This window comes from Centroberyx gerrardi, chromosome 12 (assembly GCF_048128805.1).
Source record: "Centroberyx gerrardi isolate f3 chromosome 12, fCenGer3.hap1.cur.20231027, whole genome shotgun sequence".
Lineage (NCBI taxonomy): Eukaryota > Metazoa > Chordata > Actinopteri > Beryciformes > Berycidae > Centroberyx > Centroberyx gerrardi.
Window position 1 is genome coordinate 27929734 of NC_136008.1, and position 22487 is coordinate 27952220.

General features: G+C 40.4%; 1 protein-coding gene across 1 annotated transcript; it reads right to left on the minus strand.

Moving 5' to 3' along the window:
* Positions 1–873: 873 nt before the first annotated feature.
* On the minus strand, positions 874–22205 carry colec10 (collectin sub-family member 10 (C-type lectin)). The gene is made up of 7 exons (XM_071913067.1): positions 22084–22205; positions 10888–10959; positions 6758–6829; positions 4380–4433; positions 3232–3327; positions 2201–2412; positions 874–1131 (listed from the first exon to the last, which is right to left on the minus strand). Exons 1-7 carry the CDS (start codon positions 22199–22201, stop codon positions 874–876), a joined length of 882 nt encoding a protein of 293 aa, XP_071769168.1. The 5' UTR covers positions 22202–22205.
* Positions 22206–22487: the final 282 nt, after the last annotated feature.

Here is a 22487-nt window from a genome sequence, read left to right on the forward strand (position 1 = left end):
TATTTATTAATTTGATACAAAGTTTTGACCAATTGATCATTAATTGCAAATCATAAATTATTTGAAGTTCAAATGGGAAATTTCATGTCCTGAAAGATACAGTATATACACTGTAGCAGGGATTCTGTGATTTTGAGTGTAACAAATATTCCCACCAGCAGGCTGCGCCATATCTTCATCTAAGCTGACTGTGTGTGACTGTCAGACTGAGTGTGGGTCAATAATCAGGTGGGTGATAGTGATATAAAGGAGGAGTTTGATTGATTCCACAGGTGTCAACAGGCTTTAACATATCAGAGTTGTCAATGTCAGACAAGTAGACTTGATGGGATTGCATTCAATAGGAATACATTTCAATATTTATTTTCATGAGCTATACAATTTGAGAGGTACAGTATGAGTGCATTCACTCATCAGCTACTCAATGTCTGTCTGTGGCAGACATGAAGTTGCAATGGAAATATACTGTAACATGAAACACGATATAAAGCAGAAAAGAAAAAGGTACATTCACTTGTAGTCTGTTCAACAATGAATACATTTCATAGTCTGCCCCCCGACTGTAGACTATGAAACCCATGTTTAGCAAGACAACCTCAACCAATCATAATGCAGCAAAAATGATGCTGCCACAAATTAATTTTCAAATAATCCATGTCCCAGTAAGTACTGTGATACTATATAAATTGCCAAAAGAAAAATCCCTGTACATTTATTTTACTTACTACAAATAAGGTGATTCTGATTATGAAAATCAAATACTTTAAACACATGTGTGAAATGTTCTTGTTATGCAAAACAACATCCATATTTTTATAACTTTCACATGCAATTCTAAGGTAATGAATCATTCAGTAATCAATCAGTGAATCATTATGACAATGGCAAGGCAGGAGTCACTCCTCCTCCTCCCCTTCCTCCTCCTCCTCTTCTCCTGCTCTTTGGAAACTCACAGATGAAGAACATGGTGAGTTCACACTCGACACGGCCCCAAGTCCCGGTGCTGAGCAGCTCCACGCAGCTGGCGTTGGTGTTGGGAGACACACTGGGGTTTAGCTCCTCCCCTTGACTCCAAGCTGCAAACCCCCGCAGAGGGCTGGAGTCTGCATACACATAACCGCTTGCTCCATCCTGAGGACAAAACACAGATGGGAGATAATAATAATACTTAGTATGTACCTCATTAGTGAAGAAAGTTTCAACAGAAATTGGTTCTGGTGTGAAAGAGGCCGAGTTAGTTTGATACTTTGATAAGTGTTTCACTTTGTTTCATGTGGAATTTTGAAAAAGAGGGTGTCGCTAACACATGATGAACGTGATTCTGCATCCATGCAACAAATTAGTTTATCACAGCAGGAAAAAGGAAAAGAGGGCAGATAGGACAAATTACTTCAATAACTCTGATATCACAGAATTTTGTCCTCCCCTTTTAGAGTATACTTAAGTATAAAAAGTATGCTAACACTGTATTCTAAACTGTCAATGCTTACTCAAAACAGAAATTACTTGCATTACTTATTACTGATTCGTTATATTGCACTTCTGTTACACTTCCAAAACTGGCAGTTGCTTCTTCTCTTATCTTCCAATATAAAGACAGCTCAATTACCTCACTTGTTCCCAATTCATATTGTTTGAGAAAACAGTATAGACATAGTCTAAAAACATAACAGCTGTACACTTTTACTATAGAATTACATATTATAAGCCTGTTGTCAAAAACTTCTAGGATAATTCAACTTGAATCTGATATTAAGAAAGGGTAATAATGAAAGTAACCACTAACCGGAATATCATTATGGAATTTTAAATAGTAATTCATTACATTATAGGGAGAAGTAGTAAATTACTGCAATATGTTACTGAGTAATATGTTACTACCCAACACTCTTGTGTGTGTGAGCATATGTCCACCTTCATCATCTTGAAGGTGGACATATAGACCCTATAGTTACTTGATCTGGTCAACCCTAGTGTGCATGTGTGTGTGTCTATCCAGAAAGCTTGCATTCTGCTATAGACCCTGGTACCCCCTGCCTGGTTGGCATATTCTCCTATGAGTTGTTGTCACTTGTTCTGGGCATGCTCATTATTCTTCAACATTTCTGTCATTCTGTTTGCCCCAAACAACACACAGCTGACCTCCCTCAACTTTAAGACCAATAACAGCCACCTTCTGCAGTGTGTAGTGTCCACTTACTGTGTCCTTGCCCTGAGCCTGCAGCCCGATATAAACTGTGGTCAGTCCTGCATGACTGACATAGTCCGCTATGAGGCGGTTGGTGTCGCTGGTCTTGGGCATGGCCAACATGCCTCCTCGGAGCTTACAGTTCATTGAAGCCTCTCTGAACCTCCTGGGCTCCTTCACCAACAGGTAGTACCTCTCTTCTGTCTCCCTCAGCCCTAAGATGACTGGGGAATCACAGGGGAAGGGAGGGGAGAATGGAGACAGAAGGGCTGTATGTTGATGCCAGTGTTAATCAAACTGTGTCTCAGGGGGCAAATTATGTTATGTAGTTCTTACAAAGGAACGAACAAAACTTTCTCAGCCCAGGAGCCATAACCATAGGTCTGTGACTCATTTTGGGTCAATATTTAAGGAGGTTTTACATTTAAATTTGTTAAAGGAATACAAAGATAAAAAAAGTTTTTGGAAGACCACCCGTTGGTCAACTTACCCATTAAGTGATAGGCACCAAAATCAACCATGTATCCCCATTCACTCTGGTGCTACATGCTAACTCTTTAGCATGAACTGTTGAGTGACAGTAGGTGACTAGCATAGCAGTAGAAAGACTGACTTTAGTAGCCGAATAAAAAATCTTTTTTCTTCCATGGCCTGCAAACTCATAAATTGTAAAAATGAAATATCAACTCGATATAGCTGATGTGGCTAGGTTTATTTTTAAAACTATTTCAGGTGAACAACCACAGGTTAATCTGCCGCACAGTGATTTTTGGCTGTGCACTGTCTCCCATTGCCCAACCACTTCCTATAAAAACACATAAAGTAGTCCCTGGTTCAAAAGAGTAGATTATTTGTGTATCATATTTTGTGTCCATTTTTAACAATCTCCTATACAAAACTGCCAGACTTAGCCGAATATCATTTAAAATTACTCACCATTTAGGCTAGCTGTAATTTTCTCACTTTTGAGCTAATGCTAGTCACCTGCTATCACTCAACATAGAGTATGCTAAACCACACAAACCATACCGTTCAGGACTTACCATTCTTTACAAACTTGACAGCATTCCTCAGCTTGCCTACATTGACGTCCAGTTGTCCAACCACCTTCCTGTACCTGCCACAGTCACATGTGGTGCCTGATGGATTAAACAAGGGTTAGTGTAGGATGATAGTATAAAGTAAAGGGCGTAATAGTCACATTCATGATAGGTACATAGGTTATCATGTACGAGGCTCTGTCCCCAGCTTTTCTGTCAGTTATGATAATGTGAGATTTATCATTGCAATTCTATACTGTCAGGGTGATGAGCTAGTCCTGGACAGCCAGGGTTAAACCATGTACAAATCATGCTCTGTATAGTCTCTTTGTGCAGGGTAAACCCACCTAAACTCAATTTACCCACCTTTTTACTTGAGTTAACCTATCTTTTTAGGCTCATAGTAATCTTCATTAATTATGTAAATTTATAGATGAACTGTACATCATAGTAAATAATCTCAAATTAATGCAATTTATAGGGTATTTTATGGAAAAAAGCATAAAATGATGGTTTTCTGAAAATATAACAGACTTTTATATCTGTGGTTGCTTGCCTTATGGTGATCAGCGACACTTTACCCACCTCTTATTCTACCAGCATACCTGCTGGTAGATAGAATATACCTCCAAAACATATAGTTGTTAAAATTGTTGTAATAAATTCTTCTATAGGCATGTAAATCAGTCAGTCTCAAGTCTTGAGGTACAGTATTCAGTCCAGGATCAATCTTAAAAAAAAACCCAAATATCTAGGACTTTTCAATGCAATATGGTTTTAATGGATGAAGTTAATAAAAATTGGTAAGAGCATCATGACTTTGATTTCTATAATCAGTTTCAACTTCAATAAATTCAATCATTCCATACAAATTCAGAAAACAGAATTTAAATTGGGTCGTCTGGTGGAACAAATCTCATCACTTTCAATCTAAGTCATTTACACAAACACAAGATCTCAAGTCAAGACTTTAGAAACCTTTTCAAGTCATCAAAGTACAAGTCACCAGAACCCAAGTCAAGTCTCAAGTCTTCTCTTCAAGCATCAAGTCAAGTCTCAAGCTATTAAAATTGTATATCATTGTATATAATTTTATTGGATTATAGGATTTGAATGAACTGATGTACTTAGCTAGAAGTGAACCCTCTCACCTGGTTTTCCTTTTAAACCAGAAGGTCCATCCAAACCTGCATCACCTGTGTCACCTACAGTACAACAGAAACCACTTATTAGACAATTCTCACAATCCAGACAATATACTGTCTTTGTCTTGTTTATAACTGCCTCAAATATAAATGTAATTGTATTGACATCATGGCATCAATGAATATCCACCAAGTAACTGTTTCTTGCCAAGACTTGTTCTTAGATGATGCAGTTACAAAAGATTACTACTAGATGGCAGCACCATACATGATACACAACATTTTATACTGGACTAGATTTACTCAGGTCAGATTTTTGTAACTCAGATCTAATCTTTTCAGTTATCAAACATGAAAACATAAACTAGCAAAATCCAGATCTTGGTTAATTATGTTGTCAATGTGTAAATGCAATGTAGATTTTCCAGAGTAAGGAAATACCAGTCAGTACTTCAGCCTCACCGTTGAACTTAACCTCCCCAACTGGCAGTTGCAAATTTAGGGGAAGTGGGCTGCAGTACAAACATCACCTTAGGTTGGTTTTGTTTGAGGAAGAGTGAGAAGAGTGAAATATTGTACCTGTATAACCTGACCAGCCTGAGGGATTTATTTGATAGTAATGTAATGTACATTCACAGTTTAGGCCAGAATGACTTGAATACAAGCAGCAACTCACCATTCACATATCAGCATCGTCATACAGTCATTTTATTTTTATTGATAATTGGGATATTAAGCTGGCACAAGCAAGGCATCCCAAATGTAAAAAACCTATTTCCCTGACACAAATGTCTAAATATTGACAAATAAGCAAAACACTGAGATTCTTGGCCTCAGACATTAGTTATTACCACACTCCCATTATAGTAGCTCATTAGGTCATTAAATAAAATGCTGCCAGACAGTTTGTGTCCATCTCATTACTGGCACAGCTTGCAGTACAATACCTCTAAACAGACCTGCTGCAGTCAGTTGGCTGCGTTTCCATATGAGCTCACTCATTAGACACAGTTTTATGGTTCATAGTTTTAGATACACTATCCCTTTTGCCAAAGCCTATGTGAAGCTCTATAGATAACGGATGTATGTATAGAACTGTACATGTATAGAATTAGAGCAGATAGAACAGATACCTCTTGGTGTGTCACAGTAATGTTCTTTACATTTCAGATGAACACCAAACAATTTTGCTGATGTTGAAAATGAGCATTGTTTCCCATGTGAATAAGAAAGCCTCAGAAAGTGTTTGGCTTTGGTAACGCATCCGTCTCATGCACTGTTTCTGATCACAACATGATCAAAAGTTCTGCGTAAGAGAAAGTGAATTTTAGCTTGTCATTGCCCTAAAATGTCCCACAATTTTTTTCAGGTGTTTTATGAGCTTTGAGCTATGAGCTCTCAAGTTCCAAGCAGAATCCAATCGTGTGACATCACTTGCGCTGCCTGAAACGGTTGAAAGAAACATTAAACATGGAGGTTACTGAATTTAAAAAAAAAATATTTAATAAAAGTACGGGAAATATGACTGCCCATAAAAAAAAAGATAAAAATTCTTTCCACAATCCCAGGCAGTGCAACTACATGACATCAGAACTGTGTTTTCTTTTATCTTTGGTAGTGATAACTCACCTCCTAAAACATAAACCAAATAAAAAAACCATTTAGGAAGCTGTCTAATAAGCATAAAAACAACCTAACGACCAATTTGGGTTGGAATTTCTCTTGAAGTGTACCAGTCAAATTTGAGCAGGAATGTCCATTCTGCTTATTCTAATTCTGTGTGGGTGGATGGTTATGCAGCTGTCCAAGCCGAGGAGGCCTAAGGCAACCTGAACAGTGATGGAAACAATGCTTCTCTTCCAGGGAATGCCTTGTTTACCTGAACAGACTTTCTATTGTCAATACAATTACATTTAGATTTTAGGCAATTAGAAAGTTGTTAGGGTCCTGCAGAAACCTCATACCTCCATTTCTTTTGTCATTTTTGTGAGTTTGTTATAGCTGACAGCTGATATTCTCATCCACAGGTTGAAAATGCTTCATGAGCCAGGTATGTGGTACATGCATATATGTAAAGAACATATATGGATGTCAATGGGAAAGTTAACCTGTCTTACACAAAGAGTTGTCTTTCTGGAAATACATGGTTTTTACAGGACACTCCTTACTGGAAATGTTGATTACTGTATACTGCACTGTATACAATGTATATGAATCATTAATACTAATGAAAATAGACATTGCCTATGTTTATACTATAGGGTTAATTGGAAGAGGTGGAGACTTTCGTGCGAGAGAGAGAGAGAGACAATGTTTGCATTATAAATTCATATAGGTCATATGAACTTTCCAGGGATTCAACCGATTTTCCATTGTTGTGATACCTTTGTCTCCCATAGGCCCCGTCTTCCCCGTGTGGCCCACTTCTCCTCGGAGCCCCGTCTCTCCCGGCCCTCCTGGAATAGGACAAGAGAAGGAGAGAGGAGAGGATGAGGGGAAGAAGAGATGAGAGAGAGGGTGAAGAAAACCTCATCATCGATCTGATCTTACGAAGTGATTATGGTAGAGATCATTGTAAAGTTGTCAAAGATCACTTTATGGTTACTTCTCTCATTCTGGCTCTTCATATTTGTACAATTATTACCATTTATCATGACATTTCTCATCATTTTCCTTTCGTTTTGTGATTATTTTGTTATTTCAAAACCTCATCAATTACATGTTCCCAACATCTTTTAGAGATTTTCTCCGCTGGTCCCGAGGGTTTCTTCCGACCGTCTCCCGCACTGTTTTGCTCCTCGACTGACACTGTTATTATTATTTTGTGCCAGTAAATAAATTGGGGGAAAAAATGATGATTTATTTCGGGCACTAACTAAAGTAGTTTGTGCTGTTGTGCCAGTTTGGGCCTTGAGGAGAGACTGAAAGTGAGCATTGTTGCAAGGGTTGGACAGTCTTTCTAAATGTAATCCAATACACATTACTGATTACCTGCTGCAAAATGTAATCAGTCATGTAACACACTTCTATATCAAACACAGTGATGTAGTCTTATCATATTTAGTTATTTTTTGGATTTTGCATAGAATGTGCAGTCACACAAACAATGTATTCCAATTCACAGAGTGCAATTTGAGTATTTTTTGATAATCATCCACATTGATTATCAACCATATTTTAAGATGTGGAGAATTATGATATAAATCTAAAGGCTTTTTTGTGATATCTGCTAGTAATCCATAAATAATCACAAACTGTAATCGGTTACTCCTCAACCAAGGCATTTTCATTCTGTTTATTATTCAGTGTCATTCATGTTACAGAGCAAGTGTAAGGGATAATATGGGAGAGACGGAGAGAGTGTGTGTGTGTGTGTGTGTGTGTGTGTATGGGAAAACTACTGAGACGACTGAGGCGTTCTGCCAGGACCTGAATGAGTATTTCCTCAGGAAACCATTCAACTGCAAATGGATGGCGTTTGAAATAATATGTGACGCACTGGAGAGCCCAGTGGCTAGAGGGATTTGCCCCACACACACACACACACACACACACACACACACACACACAGCCACCTATTCACTACCATTTCCCACTCTCTCATGTTGTCTTTGTACTTGTTGATTTGTGAGAAGTGTTGGCGGAAGGTGTGAGGTCTTATGGATTGTGTGAGGTCTTATAGTCCCTGCAAAGCTCTGGTTTATGGGTAATTTCACAATTTCAGTGTAATTTGTATGCAATTTTAGCATAATTTTCTGCTTGAATGCCTGAGATTGAGCATCAATAAGTGAATATTTTGACAAACTGACCTCATATGGAGAAACATGAGCACTTTGTGATTATAGGTATTTGCTTTTTGCTGTATGAAGAAATGGGGTGTGTTATATTAGACCGGTTTCATCTATTGAGTCCAATAGACTCCCTCCTCCTCACTGTTTTCCTCTGTGTCTATACAAAGTGATTAATGTGATTTCCCAGAGCCTGCCAGTTTAACCGTCTATCTAAACCTCCAGATAACAGTCCCTCCTATCACTGTACTCTCCTCTTTAAACTGGCCAACCCCTTTAACTGGTGTAACGTCTGGAATCTCCAGCTGCTGCAGCATTTTTCATTCTAATCAGAGAGCCCAAGGCACATTTTAAACAAATCTCTAGGAATTTCAATGCAACTCACAGTGGCAGAAATATTTGGACATATTTCCAATAACACAGTATTATTATGCAGAGCTGAGATAAATCAATACGCATTGTGGTGTGACAACTCTGACAGTTAAAACAACAGTTTTTTAAGATAATTTATGTGCCATTTCTGCTTAGTATATAGTGAAATATAATAGGAAAGATTGTGGAAGGGGTTAAATATGTAATAAAAGGCCTTCAGATTTGAACCACAATGTTGCAAATGCACAGCTACAGCTTTAAAAGAATTGAGAAACAGTCATCTAGCTGTGCCGATTGCACAGCTAGATGAGCTGCTAAAAATTCCCACTGCAACTTTAAGAGCAGTTCAAATTCTTCAAATGTGCAAATCTAGGACAACCGCTTGTTGACATTAATGAACTGTGAGCAAGAAGCTGTTTTTGTTGCCCACCGTGCCTCTGGAAGCATCATTAACAGGCAAGTATTCCCATTTTATAACATTCCTAAATTAAGCGACTGTTTGACAGTTCCTGTAAAGGGGCCTGAATTAAAACGGGGAATACATGCGTCACCCCTGCTGAGCTGCTGACATAATGCAGCGCGAGGACATCATAGGAACCTGTGTTCATTCCTACGGTAAGCACACACACACACACACACGCAGCAGACCATAATGATCAGGTTCGCCGTACTGCTGAAAAGTCGCCTCCAAGTTGAAAAGTTGAAAAAGCAGACACCAGGGTTTATTTATTTTTTTCCTTTTTTCACCCCTTCCTTTTTTCTTTTTTTTTCTTTTTTGGAACTGACTCAACCGATCCTGGCATTTGCCTCTCTCACACTCTGATGAGAGACGTGTGTGTTTGTGGAATGGGGTGTGTGTGTGCAGCATCTATGTGTGAGCAGGAAGGACGTGTCTGTTGATGTGCGTCTATATGCGTGTGTGTGTGTGTGTGTGTGTGTGTGTGTGTGTGAGGACCTCAGTGTGAAGCGTATTGAATAAAACAAACATCTGCCTAGAGCAAGAGGGCAGCCAAGAACCAATGCCTGCCTGCCTTGTGTGTGTGTGTGTGTGTGACTGTGTGTGTGTGTATCTGTCTGTTTACACACCTATGTATCTACCTGTATTTGTGTGTATGTGTGTATGTGTACATCTGCATGCCTCAGTGTGTATAAATGTGTGTGTGTGTGTGTGTGTGTGTGTGTGTGTGTGTGCGCAGACATCTGTGTATATTATATGCCTGGTTGCTCGGCCAGCTAGTCTACCAGCCCAGTTGGAGCACATATGGCGAAGCGGGACGCCACTGCTTTCCTCAGCAGCAATTAACACGTCTGCTTCCTCCAGAGAAGCACAGCAGTGCTGGCTGTCTGTGTGTAACAGAGCAGGCCTTTTCTATCTAACACACAGCAAAGGAGAACAAGCTGTCTGAGGCTGGGAAAAGCAAAACCTGCTGCCGGGACAAAGCCAGGCTGGTTGTCTATGGCGGGAAGAGTCAGATCTGATGTTTGTCCGTGTAACACCAGAAACCAAGTGTCATACAGGGATGAAATCAGACTTAATGTTCATGCTCAATGTGCAACATAAAACGCAAATCAAATCCCTCTGTCTTACTCCTTTCAATTGGTTGTAGCTCTTGTAATGTCTGTTGGAAGCATGATAATAAAGAGACTAAGTGTAGGATTGTAGGAATTAGGGATGGGATAATATATTGAAATTCAATATATCGCGATACAAAAATGTGACGATACGTATTGTGGGGCAGAAAAATGAATGGTGATATTAGCTCCATTTTATTCTGCTGTAGTAATCACAAATGAGACACTTGACCATCACAATTTCACAAGCTCTCCATCCAAATTATATTATTTGCACTTTGTAATGACATTTTTAAATTGTTGTTTACATTCTAGCGAGCCAATGACATCGCTAGAAAGATTTGTGGCTCAGAAATAAACAGAATTCTGCACAGACTTCATTGTCTTTGAACTTTTATTTATTACATTGCATCGTGGTTGTATTGAATCGTGAATCGTGAGATAAGCAAATCCTCCCATTCCTAGTAGGGATACATTTCATGTGGGTTACATTTACACGCATTTATAATTAAATGCACTTTAAATTGGAAAAAAACTTGTCCAGAGCTCAAGTAAGCTGTGTGTGGTATCAAATTTGCACCAATTTGACCCAAATTTCTTGTTCTTTCTGTTTTTAAGGGAGGATTTCTGACAGCTTCTTGAAACCTCAATGCCACCTGTATAGACAGGCACCTTCCTTCTTTTCCACCATATCATCTACTTTTTGAAAACCAGAAAAAAGCAATTTACTAATTAAACGTGCATAAGTGACAATGGCAACAATGGCTGGACGTTGTGGATACCTGGAGGTCCTGGTGGTCCATTCTTCCCCAGCTTCCCCTGCTCTCCCTCGTCTCCAACCTCACCTTGGTCTCCTTAGAGGGAAAGAAGGCACAATAAATGGGAGTCTGAGTGTGTGCGAGTCCAAGGTGTAAGATTTGTAGACTGTGATGTACCCATAAACAGCACAGTGCCGTATGTTTTCCATTGTTTTGTGCACAGTTCAGTTCAGTAGGGGGTTCGCCAGAAGCATGCTGGTAAAGCACCTGAATATATACTACTGGCCTGCTTGCTCAGGCTTAAATCTGCACATTCCCACACACTATTAGTATGGATAGAGTGTCAAAGGGTGCTGATAGTCCATTCAAATCAATAGTAAGCTGAGAATTGTTACTGCACAGTACTTGTTTCATAGGTAAACCTTGATGACTGTTTGTTTCAGTGGAGGTCCACTTCTGAGCTTTGGGTGTGAGGCTTTACAAGAATGTAAGTAATACTGTAGTGCTAATCTGGGTGTGAGTTTTTGTGTGATTATGAGTTGATTCTTAATGTGCCATTTATACGCATATTTATCATTTTCGACGTATGGATACTCGTATAAGTATTTGTCTAGAATATTACTCAAGTAAAAGTAAAAGCACGGGCTCTCTTAAAGTATTCAAGATCTTGGTTACTTTCAAGCAAAAAATCATTGGCATAATTATAGCTGTGAAAAGCACAGGAGGGGGAGGAGGAGGAGGAGGAGGAGGAGGAGGAGAGCCTCTGGTGGGTCCATGCAGCCCATGTGGCTGAAATAGCACTTGGCAAGAAATGGAGAGAGAGAACAAGTGGCCATTAGAGCTGTAATTTAGCCCCTAGTCGCCGATGCCAACAGTGCTTTGTATCTAGTCTCGGCTTTGAAATAAAGGATTGAGACGAGCCGCTCTATATTAACCTGGAGGAATACTTAGGAAAATGGATTATCCAATTCTCCAGGCTGTGTAGGCTATGAATTTTTGATGTAGCTTTTTTGACCACATAGCAAGCATATCATGAGTTTTCACATGATATTCCTGTGCTGATTTCACTTGCTAATAAGTCTAAGGACAACTGTGTGAAGTCCAACAACCAATTTATGTGCGGGACAAAAAGTGGGTTAACATGCATTCCAAGTTTTCTGCCAATTTGAGATGATTTACAATTTTAATATTACAACATTTAAATTAAATCTATTTTTGACTATGATCATCCAAACTATTTGGATTAGTCCACATTAAACAAACTCCTGTAAATTCTAATAATGCAGCCTACATATTCCAGTAAACTAATCAGTTTTGTCCTATATTGGAAACACTCAACCATTTTTGGTAACCCTTCCTTTTACAGTCCCCTAATTACTAAGTATTTACCCGGTAAATATATGGTAAATTATAGTATATTGGGTAATTACCACTGGTCAATAAGTAGGTAAATACAGAGAAACTACAGCTGAAATACTAAGAAAAACCTCCACTATTACCCATCAACTCAACTAAGTACCGTGTAGTTGTGACCGTTTTAGGTTGGTAATAACTCAGATATAATTGCGTACTTCATAGGAAAGTAGGCAACCAATTCTTAGAAACACCTCCTCTATTACCCATCAATTCAAGTTACAATTGTAGTTATCCAAGGTAACAACCTCCGCAGGAACAGTTTTCCTGGTACATCTTCTTAAATACTGGATACGTTCTTGCAGATGTTTTTACAATTTACTCAGTAAGCAAGCTGAAACTGTACTGTAAAAGGAAGCCTTGTTTGTTTCCATGGTATTACCATGTTCTTACCATATCCTTTGTAATAGATTATTCCATTGTCCATGCAGTTAACAGGAACTTGTACCACATATGTTCCACAACATTACTAAGTAAAACATGACAATTTACTCAGTAAGCTGAAACTGTACTGTAAAAGGAAGCCTTGTTTGTTTCCATGGTATTACCAGGCTCTTACCATATCCCTTGTAACTGGTTATTCCCTTTTCCATGCAATAAACATAAACTTTTACCATGTATGTTCTGCAACGTTACTAAGTAAGACATTACAATTTACAGAGTAAGTAAACTGAAACTGTACTGTAAAAGAAAGCAATGTTTAATCCCATGGTATTACAAAGTCCTTACCACATCCTTTCATCAAAATGGATGGTTTCCTTTCCCATGCAATATAAACAAACTTGTACCATATGTTCCATAGTGTTACTAACTAAAACATGACATTTTATTGAATAAGTACGCCGAAACAGGAGAACTGCAGGAGAAATTGAGTACTCCAATTTGACAATAAATTAAATAAGTAAATCTCTCTGAATTAATAAATGGCGGTGTCTCCACTTAGTAGTGTTTAAAGAATTTAAACAATATCTACTAAGAATTTCAATTACTACAATTAACCTGAACTCAATGTCCCCCTTTGAAATATGTGACTGTATAAAATTACCACAACTCAACACCAGATACTTTAAATGCAAACCAAATGCCTTTAGTTATGCAACTAGCAAGATGTGAAATATAAAAACAGAAAATAAAAACCAACAACTTCCAATTATCAAAGCAAATACCCAGATATTCCAATATCAATCTTTTACATTCCACAGAGGCAACGTGTGTACCTTAAAATTAACTGACCAATCTTACTTTCTTTAGCTTATTCTCAAAATGAAATACAGCAATTGTGGATACACACACACTCAACAACAGTCTTTGGAATAATAGTAGATCTACTAAAATAAATAAAAATGTCCAAATTAAATAATCGTTGCAGGCCTGAGTCGTTGCTGGGGTGCGTAGAGGCCTTTAAGATGAAGATGATATTGCGTCCACTTCACTTGCTCCGAGCAAGGCAAAAACAAAGATAATGCAGTGCAAGTGCATAGACAGTACTCATGACTTGATGACAGAGTTTGTGATGGGTAGACCTGATGAGGGCGATGCAGGAAAACGGCGAGTGAGGCCGACTGCAGGCGGATCCAAACACAGGCAAACATTGTACTCCCGAAGCATGTGGAAACAGGGCTTGAACAGTTCTGTTGTACTACTGGCCCACGGAGGATTTCCTGCTCCTTTCTCTCCCTATGCGGTACAACAGTCCAGTTCCTATATGCATAAAATCCAACTAAAAATCAAGTACATAACACAAGGATGTATCATAATTTATTATTAGCTTACAGGCTATCTGATAGCTCGTTTATGGAGATTTTTTCCTATCTTTATTCAAGAGCGTGGTTTAATTGTAACGTTAGATATGTTACAGATATGAATATGATACCTGCAAGTGGGGACGTGTTTACCGTATTTCCAATATGTGAAACCTTTCTGATAGAGCAGACTTTGACACAGCAAAGGTAAACATCATTTGAAGAGAAGGATATATACACAACACACCAATTGCGTTTTTAAAATGTAGTAGCTCATTGAATTTACTTTTGTTTTCTACTGTCTTAATGTGTTAGCTGGTTACTTTTGCTGTTGGTACTTTTCCCATTCCTAAACACTAAAATACAGGAAAAAAAAAAGAAACACGGCTCCATTTTGTTGTTAGTTGCCTAGCAACAATGTTCCCATTACGTACAACACTTGAAAGCCAAGCATATTATCATGGATGTATTCTTGTGCCGCAAATATGACTTAACCAATTCAATTTGAAGGAAGTAATAGCACCATTAAAATAAAAAACTTACTTGAGGTCCTTGACTTTGGCGGTCCATATTGGCCAGTGATCCGCGAGACTCCCGCTCCTGAGTCATGAAGGTGACGTCGTTTTCTCCTCTAGCACACTGACGGGAGGCCGGTGTGCTATACGGCTACTATTTTATGTAGTAATAGTATGTATTATAGTAAAAGAAAAAGTACGGGCGCTGGTATATACATTAACTGTCCTTTTATTCCAAAAGTCGTATTTAATAAAGCCCCGGAGGGCGGGAGTGGATGAACCCGGTTAAACAGTACCCGCCCGTACGGGACGCTGTAAGAAGTAAAGCGAACGCGCCCGCAACGAGGCAGGGATCATTTCATTGGTCAACACTACACCTGGCATTCTATTGGTTGGGGAATTTTGACAGGGTTGTTGCACAAAAAATCTGAGAGCAGAGCAGAAATCCGAGAGCAGAGCAGAAATCTGAGAGCAGACGTTTCACGAGCGCACAGAAGCAGCCTGAGTGCGAGGAGAAGGGCTGAAGCTGGAGCGCAGGAAATCTGTGTGCAAGCAACATTATATCTGAGTGCAAGCATACAGTTTGAGCAGAAGCAGAGCAAATCTAAGTGCGAGCAGGAGATATTTGAGTGCGAGGGCAGGGTTTGAGGGAAAGCATTACAAAATCTGAACGTGAAATCAATAAATCATGCTCTCAAATTGAAAGACCACGCTCTTGAATAAAGATAGGAAAAAATCTCCATACTCGTTCACATAAACAAATGGCCAAAGCGATTGCTATGCTAATAACACTAGCCGCGATTAGCATTTCTTTAGGTTTAAACCATAACATTTAGCTAGAGTACCACACTTAAAATAATAAAGTCATGCTTTACCTTAACAGCATTCACACAGGTCTGTCATCAACCCAGTTAGGAATATTATGATGCTGTTTTCAGGACGGATAGTCCTTTCTCTGCTGCTTCCACCTAAGTCCCACCTCTCTTAAATTTCGATTGGAAGATAGCAATTTAACCACCAATGGATATCAAATATCTACCCATTTGGCAATCAGTGAGTTAGGCTGTACTACACACATGCAAAACCAATTTAATTTCAATCCAATTTAGAATTATTTTATCCTACTATCCTACTATAAATGAGGAAAACTCTGTCCATCCGTCCGTCTGTCCGCATCCATTTTGCTCCTCAATGGGTTGGCCAATCAATCTGAAACTGCACATGGCCACTGAGCATTGCCATAGGCAGGGACTGACGGAGCTGATTTTTCCATTTTCAGTCTGCACGTAGTTGTGGCGTGCGCATCCCCGGGTATCTGCGCGGAGTTGTGGCACGCGCATCCCCGGAAGTCTGCACGTAGTTGTGGCGCGCGCATCCCCGGGTATGGACTAGTAACTATATATATAACTTATTTTTTTTAAACTAACTAAAATTCACCCTGGGCTACAGGCTACACCCTCCCCCTTCTAATTGTCTAGATGTCCTCATCTGACTCCTCTCTCTCTCTCCTTCGAGAGTACTTTCTAACTTTACAGTTACAGCAAAAGGTTGAAGACTGGGGGTGTGAGGCTGTTTCAGGGTCATCTCCAGGTTTTGAGTTCAGACTGAACTGAATGACCATCCCATGGTGTTGGATAGTGAACGGCCGGTTCGAAGGATTTCCGGGCTCATCATAGCTCAGGCAGCGGCGGAGCCAGACAATTTTCATTGGGGTGGCCAGGCTGGGTCCAGTATTTACTTTGGGGTGGCACAGAAATCGGTGTCTTGTTAATTTTTTTTCTGCGACGTATCCAAATAGTCACTATTTTGGGTCACTCACCCTTTCATTCACTCACTCAGGCAACAGTGACTGCTAAATGAGCACCAAGCTTACAAGTTCACCATTAGGAATCATAATGGACTTGCAATCTCTAGTGCCAGTTTCAGCGTCTGGTCTATTTTCTCCGCGTGCTGCGGCGCATATTTCACAGGAAAACGCCATAGAAATACACTATAGATGGTCATATCTACATTATATCACCACAGAAGCACAAATATATTAAATGATCAACTTACCAGGGTCTTCACTGTTGTTGTTGATTAATCCATCTGCACTGATGCAAGTTTTAAATGCAACACATTGTAGGATGATGATCTATCTGGTTTTGAATTATCACTTGCCTTTTGAAAATTGTGTCTGTTATTGAATTGCCACAAAAGTAAACAAGGATACATGTTTAGGTTTGTTAATAGGCTATTTAATTTATTTAGGCCTATGTCATTTAAACAGTGAGAGAGAGAGAGAGAGAGAGAGAGAGAGAGAGAGAGAGAGAGAGAGAGAGAGAGAAGGAGAGGGAGAGAGATTAGGTTTTCCTAATTATTGCTTGATCACAAGTCACGACTCTGGCTGAGATAACAAACAAATAAACGTGACTGCTTTGATATGAGGGAGTTTGTAAAGAAAGGGAGAAATTAAGAAGATGGAAGATATAAAGTTCATTCCAGATGTGGAAAAGTACAGTGAGCTGTCAGCATTGCTTCTACAAGGACAGCAGTGAACAGATGAAGCTTTAGTGGCTATTGGAGCACAATGTAAGTTGGAGCACAATGTAACTTACATTGTGCTCCAACTGCATGGCCCGTTGGTGGGCTGCAGACCAGGGAGCCGTGGTGTTAGGAATGAAATCCCCTGGGACCCGCAGCGGCTGGCCGTAAACCAGTTCGGCAGATGAGGACTGGAGGTCCTCTTTAGGGGCGGTCCTGAGGCCCAGCATGACCCACGGGAGCCTGTCGACCCAGCTGCTGTCCTTGAGGCTGGCCCGAAGAGCGGCCTTCATGGAGCGATGAAACAGCTCGCACAACCCATTGGCCTGTGGGTGGTACGCGGTGGTGCGGTGGAGCTTCACCCCCAGGCCCTCTGCGACTGCGTTCCAGAGCTCGGACGTAAACTGTGGGCCTCGGTCAGAGGAGAGGTCAGATGGGGTGCCGAACCGGGCGACCCAGGACCTGATGAACGCCCGGGCCACCTCGGTGGACGTCGTCGACGACAGCGGGACGGCTTCTGGCCATCGAGTGGTCCTGTCCACCATGGTGAGGAGGTAAGTGAAACCGTGGGAGGGGGGAAGAGGGCCCACCAGGTCCACGATGACGTGGTCGAACCTCCTTTCGGGCACCGGGAACTGCGCCAGGGGGGCTTTGGTGTGGCGGTGCACTTTAGAGCGCTGGCACTCCATGCAGGTGCCAGCCCAGTCTCTCACGTTTTTTTTGAGCCCGCGCCAGATGAACCTGGCTGCCAACCGGCTTTATAGATGGCTTTTTGCCCGGGTGGGAGAGGCCATGGATGGCGTCAAACACACGCCATCTCCACCCAGAGGGAACGACGGAAGGAGACGTCGCACAGGAGTGTGGTGCCGGCGTCGTCGAAAACCACGTCCTCCAGCTGCAGCCCTGTGACAGCCGTCCTGTAAGCCTGCACGTCCGGGTCGGCGGCCTGATCAGCTGCCATGCGAGCGTAGTCAAGTCCCAAGTGAATGGCCCCCACGATGGCCCGGGAGAGGCAGTCGGCGACGAGGTTGGCTTTGCCAGCGACATGCCGTATGTCCATGGTGAACTCCGAAATGTAGGAGAGCTGCCGCTGTTGGCGGGCGGACCACGGTTCGGCCACCTTAGCCATGGCGAACGTCAGCGGTTTGTGGTCCACAAACGCCGGGAACTGGCGGCCCTCCAGCAGGAAACGGAAATGTCAAATGGCGAGAAAGAGGCCGAGGAGCTCCCGATCGAAGGTGCTGTACTTCCGTTCACTGGGGCGTAACTTGCGGCTGAAGAAAGCGAGCGGTTGCCAGGCACCGCCCACCCACTGCTCGTGCACCGCGCCGACGGCATAATCCGAAGCGTCCGTGGTGATGGCGATCGGGGCCGTGGGAGACGGGTGCGCCAGCATTGCGGCGTTAGCCAGAGCAGTCTTAGCGTCCGTAAACGCCTTGTCCCTCTCCGCGGACCAGTCCACCGCGTGTTTGGGGGCCTTGCCTTTCAGAGCCTTGTACAGGGGTCGCATGAGTCGAGCAGCTTGGGGGATAAAGCGGTGGTAAAGTTCACCATGCCGAGGAACTCCTGCAGGGACTTGATCGTGAGCGGGCGCGAGAAATTCATGACGGCGTCCACCTTCGACGGGAGGGGGACTGTCCCATCTTTGGTGATGCGGTGACCAAGGAAGTCGATGGTGGTCAGCCCGAACTGGCACTTGGCTGGGTTGACGATCAGCCCGTGCTGGCTGAGCCGCTTGAAGAGAGTCCGAAGGTGGGACAGGTGTTCCGCTTTGGAGGTGCTGGCGATGAGGATGGACCTCAGGCCTGAGCTCAGGCGAACTACTGGCTTCACAGTTCACACAGTTCACAGTTTGTCTATGACGCCCATGTCTATAATGCATTATAAACATACTTATAATGCACTATGATCCTTGCGAAAAAAATGTCAGTGAGTGACCAGCAATTATGAAGTATTATGATACTTGACCTTATAAGTCATTATAAAATGTTTTATAATGTGTTATGATTATTGTTATAAAGCATTATGAATATTTATGAGTGCTTATAACTATAATTATACAGTGCTATAAGCAGATTATAACGCATTATAAGTATGTTTATAATGCATTATAGACATGGGCGTCATAGAAAGTGTTACCGAATATTCTATTGCAAAGGATATGGTAAGAACATGGTAATACCATGGAAACAAACAAGGCTTCCTTTTACAGTACAGTTTCAGCTTACTTACTGAGTAAATTGTCATGTTTTACTTAGTAACGTTGCGGAATATATATGGTACAAGTTTGTGTTGATTGCATGGAAAAGGGAATAATCTATTACAAATTATATGATAAGAGCCTGGTAATACCATGGAAACAAACAAGGCTTCCTTTTACAGTACAGTTTCAGCTTGCTTACTGAGTAAATTGTAAAAACATCTGCAAGAACGTATCCAGTATTTAAGAAGATGTACCAGGAAAACTGTTCCTGCGGAGGTTGTTACCAGGTAAGTATTGATGTAATTTTTCAACTTAAATAAAAACAATTCCATAGTTTCTAAGGTATATCTAATAAACCCTTTATAAATGGGTGTAGCCATGAACAATAACTATATAAGAAAAAGGAATTTATTGGAAAGTACTATTTTAATTTCTAGATAGTGCATAATTAAACTTGGGCGGTTACCAACATAAACCTTGGATAACTACAATTGTAACTTGAATTGATGGGTAATAGAGGAGGTGTTTCTAAGAATTGGTTGCCTACTTTCCTAGGAAGTATGCAATTATATCTGAGTTATTACCAACCTAAAACGGTCACAACTACACGGTACTTAGTTGAGTTGATGGGTAATAGTGGAGGTTTTTCTTAGTATTTCAGCTGTAGTTTCTCTGTATTTACCTACTTATTTACCAGTGGTAATTACCCAAAAAACCTATTCAAGTTAAAATACGGGTAAATATTTTACAGTAGAAGTAAAAGTACTTTTTAAAATGCTCAAAAAAGTAGCGTTACTGATAAAACATTTAGAATAATTAGAGTAGTTGTGATTATTATGGATATTTGTGTGTATCAAACACAAAGATACGAACATGCATGTCGACACATTCAAACACACAGACGTAATTGCACACACACACACACACACACACACACACACACACACACAGACTGGCCGATAGTGTCTTGGATGAGTCTTGTATAAATAATCAGTTCAGTTCAGTAGCAGCTGTCTAAATACACACATTCACAATGGGGCTGACTCCATCCAATGGAAAACTAACAAAACCTCCTTGTGGTTCAGTGTGTGAGTGTGTGTATAAAGTATGTGATGGTACTGTTGACTCTGTGCTTGTGTTCCCACCAGAGGTTACCTGTCAGGTCAAATGGACTTAAAGGGAGTACTACTACAGTATAGTGTAGTATATAGTATAGTATAGTATAGTATAGTATAGTATAGTATAGTATAGTATAGGATAGCATAGGATAGCGTAGGATAGCAGTATAGGATAGGATAGTATAGTATAGCATAGGATAGTATAGTATAGTGTGTAATATAGTATAGCATAGGATAGCATAGCATAGTATAGTATAGGGTATAGTATAGTTTAGTATAGGATAGGATAGGATAGTATAGTATAGCATAGTAGGATAGGATAGTATAGTATAGCATAGTATAGGATAGTATAGTATAGTATAGTATAGTATAGCATAGGATAGGATAGAATAGGATAGTATAGTATAGCATAGTATAGGATAGTATAGTATAGTATAGTATAGTATAGCATAGTATAGGATAGTATAGTATAGTATAGTATAGTATAGTATAGTATAGAATAGTATAGTATAGGGTATAGTTTAGTATAGGATAGGATAGTATAGTATAGCATAGCATAGGATAGCATAGTATAGCATATGGGATAGTATAGTATACTATAGTATAGGGTATAGTATAGTATAGGATAGTTGAAGAGTTAGGGAAGATAAGAGATGTGGAGAGGAGAGCAGAGGAAAGAAGAGAAGAGAAGAGAAGAGAAGAGAAAAAAAGAAAAGAAAAGAGAAGAGAAGAGAAGAGAAGAGAAGAGAAGAGAAGAGAAGAGAAGAGAAGAGAAGAGAAGAGAAAACTATTCACAACAGGACTTGGTTGTTTAACCAAAATAACACCAATATAATACAATGAAGGTAACTTAAATGTGTCTTTCCATGGTACCTAAAGTACATCTTTTTTCTGCACCGTGTTTCTTCTACATGTTCACATCTTTTTGGCTCCCTTTTGAGCCAGATCTGAAAGCCATATATTTCACTCATGTAAATGGAACTAAAAAAAAAAAAGAAAGAAAAAAATAATGGAGGTTACTGTGTAGTTTATTAGGTCTGTCTGTTGTCCCAACACAGTTATTGCTGTCTGAATCAGCAGGGGAACAAGCTACTGGATGTCGTAAAAGAGAAAACACACCAACGGGAGAAGACTGTGGGGTAGAGTGCTGGCTAATAAACTGCAGGACATTACATGCTTGGCACCTTTTTCATCAGCTCTCTAATCCCTCCCCAATCTTGTATTTTGTCAACGGGATTTTCCATTCAGAGAGCTTTGTAGTTTACACACTTACATTGACCTTCGTGTTTTTGCCATTTAGCCGATACTCCTATCCATTTACAATTAAGTGCATGAATTGTGCATGAAAAGTGCTTGAATTCCTATATCTCCGACATTACAAGCAAACAATAGTAAAGACTGCAAGGGCCAAAGTCATAGCAAAAGATGAAACAAATATTCCCCCCTCTAAGTTTCCCTAGAATAAAGAAACTTTGATGACTTTACTTTAAATCTATATAGTACAATTCTTGGACTGGTCTATACAATTAAAAATTATATAGTTCATTTAAAATGTAAAACAGAAAACACACAGCCTGAACCCATTCCCTCTAAGACTGGTGGTGGTTAAATAGTAAGAAAATGACATGGTGTGAATATCGCATTGGATGGGTTCGTGTCACCTTGTATTTTGTCTTTGGGATTTTCCATTGAGAGACAAGCCTTACCTTTAGCTCCAGGTAGGATAGAATTGGTACAGACTTCTGTAGAGGCGTGTAGGCAGTTGAACACAGCTGAAAACACACCGAATACCAACACCGTCCTGCTGAATCTTCCCGCCATCATCTCCCAAACCAGTCCAGCAGAGCATCAGCTACAAGGGACAGTTAGGTTACGGTAATCACTGACATGTAGAGCTTGGAAAACCTTCCAACTGCACAGGGTCCCGGCTCCTTGATTTGTTTTTAACGGGTGGTTGCTATGTGTGCTAGCCAGAACATTGGGAACACTGCTTTAGCTCTGCTCTCTCTGTCTAATTGTATAAATGTGTAATGGGACTGGATGAGAGCAGCACTAATGAGCATACAGAGCTGTGCCATTGTTTATAGAACGCACATACAGACACTCTTGA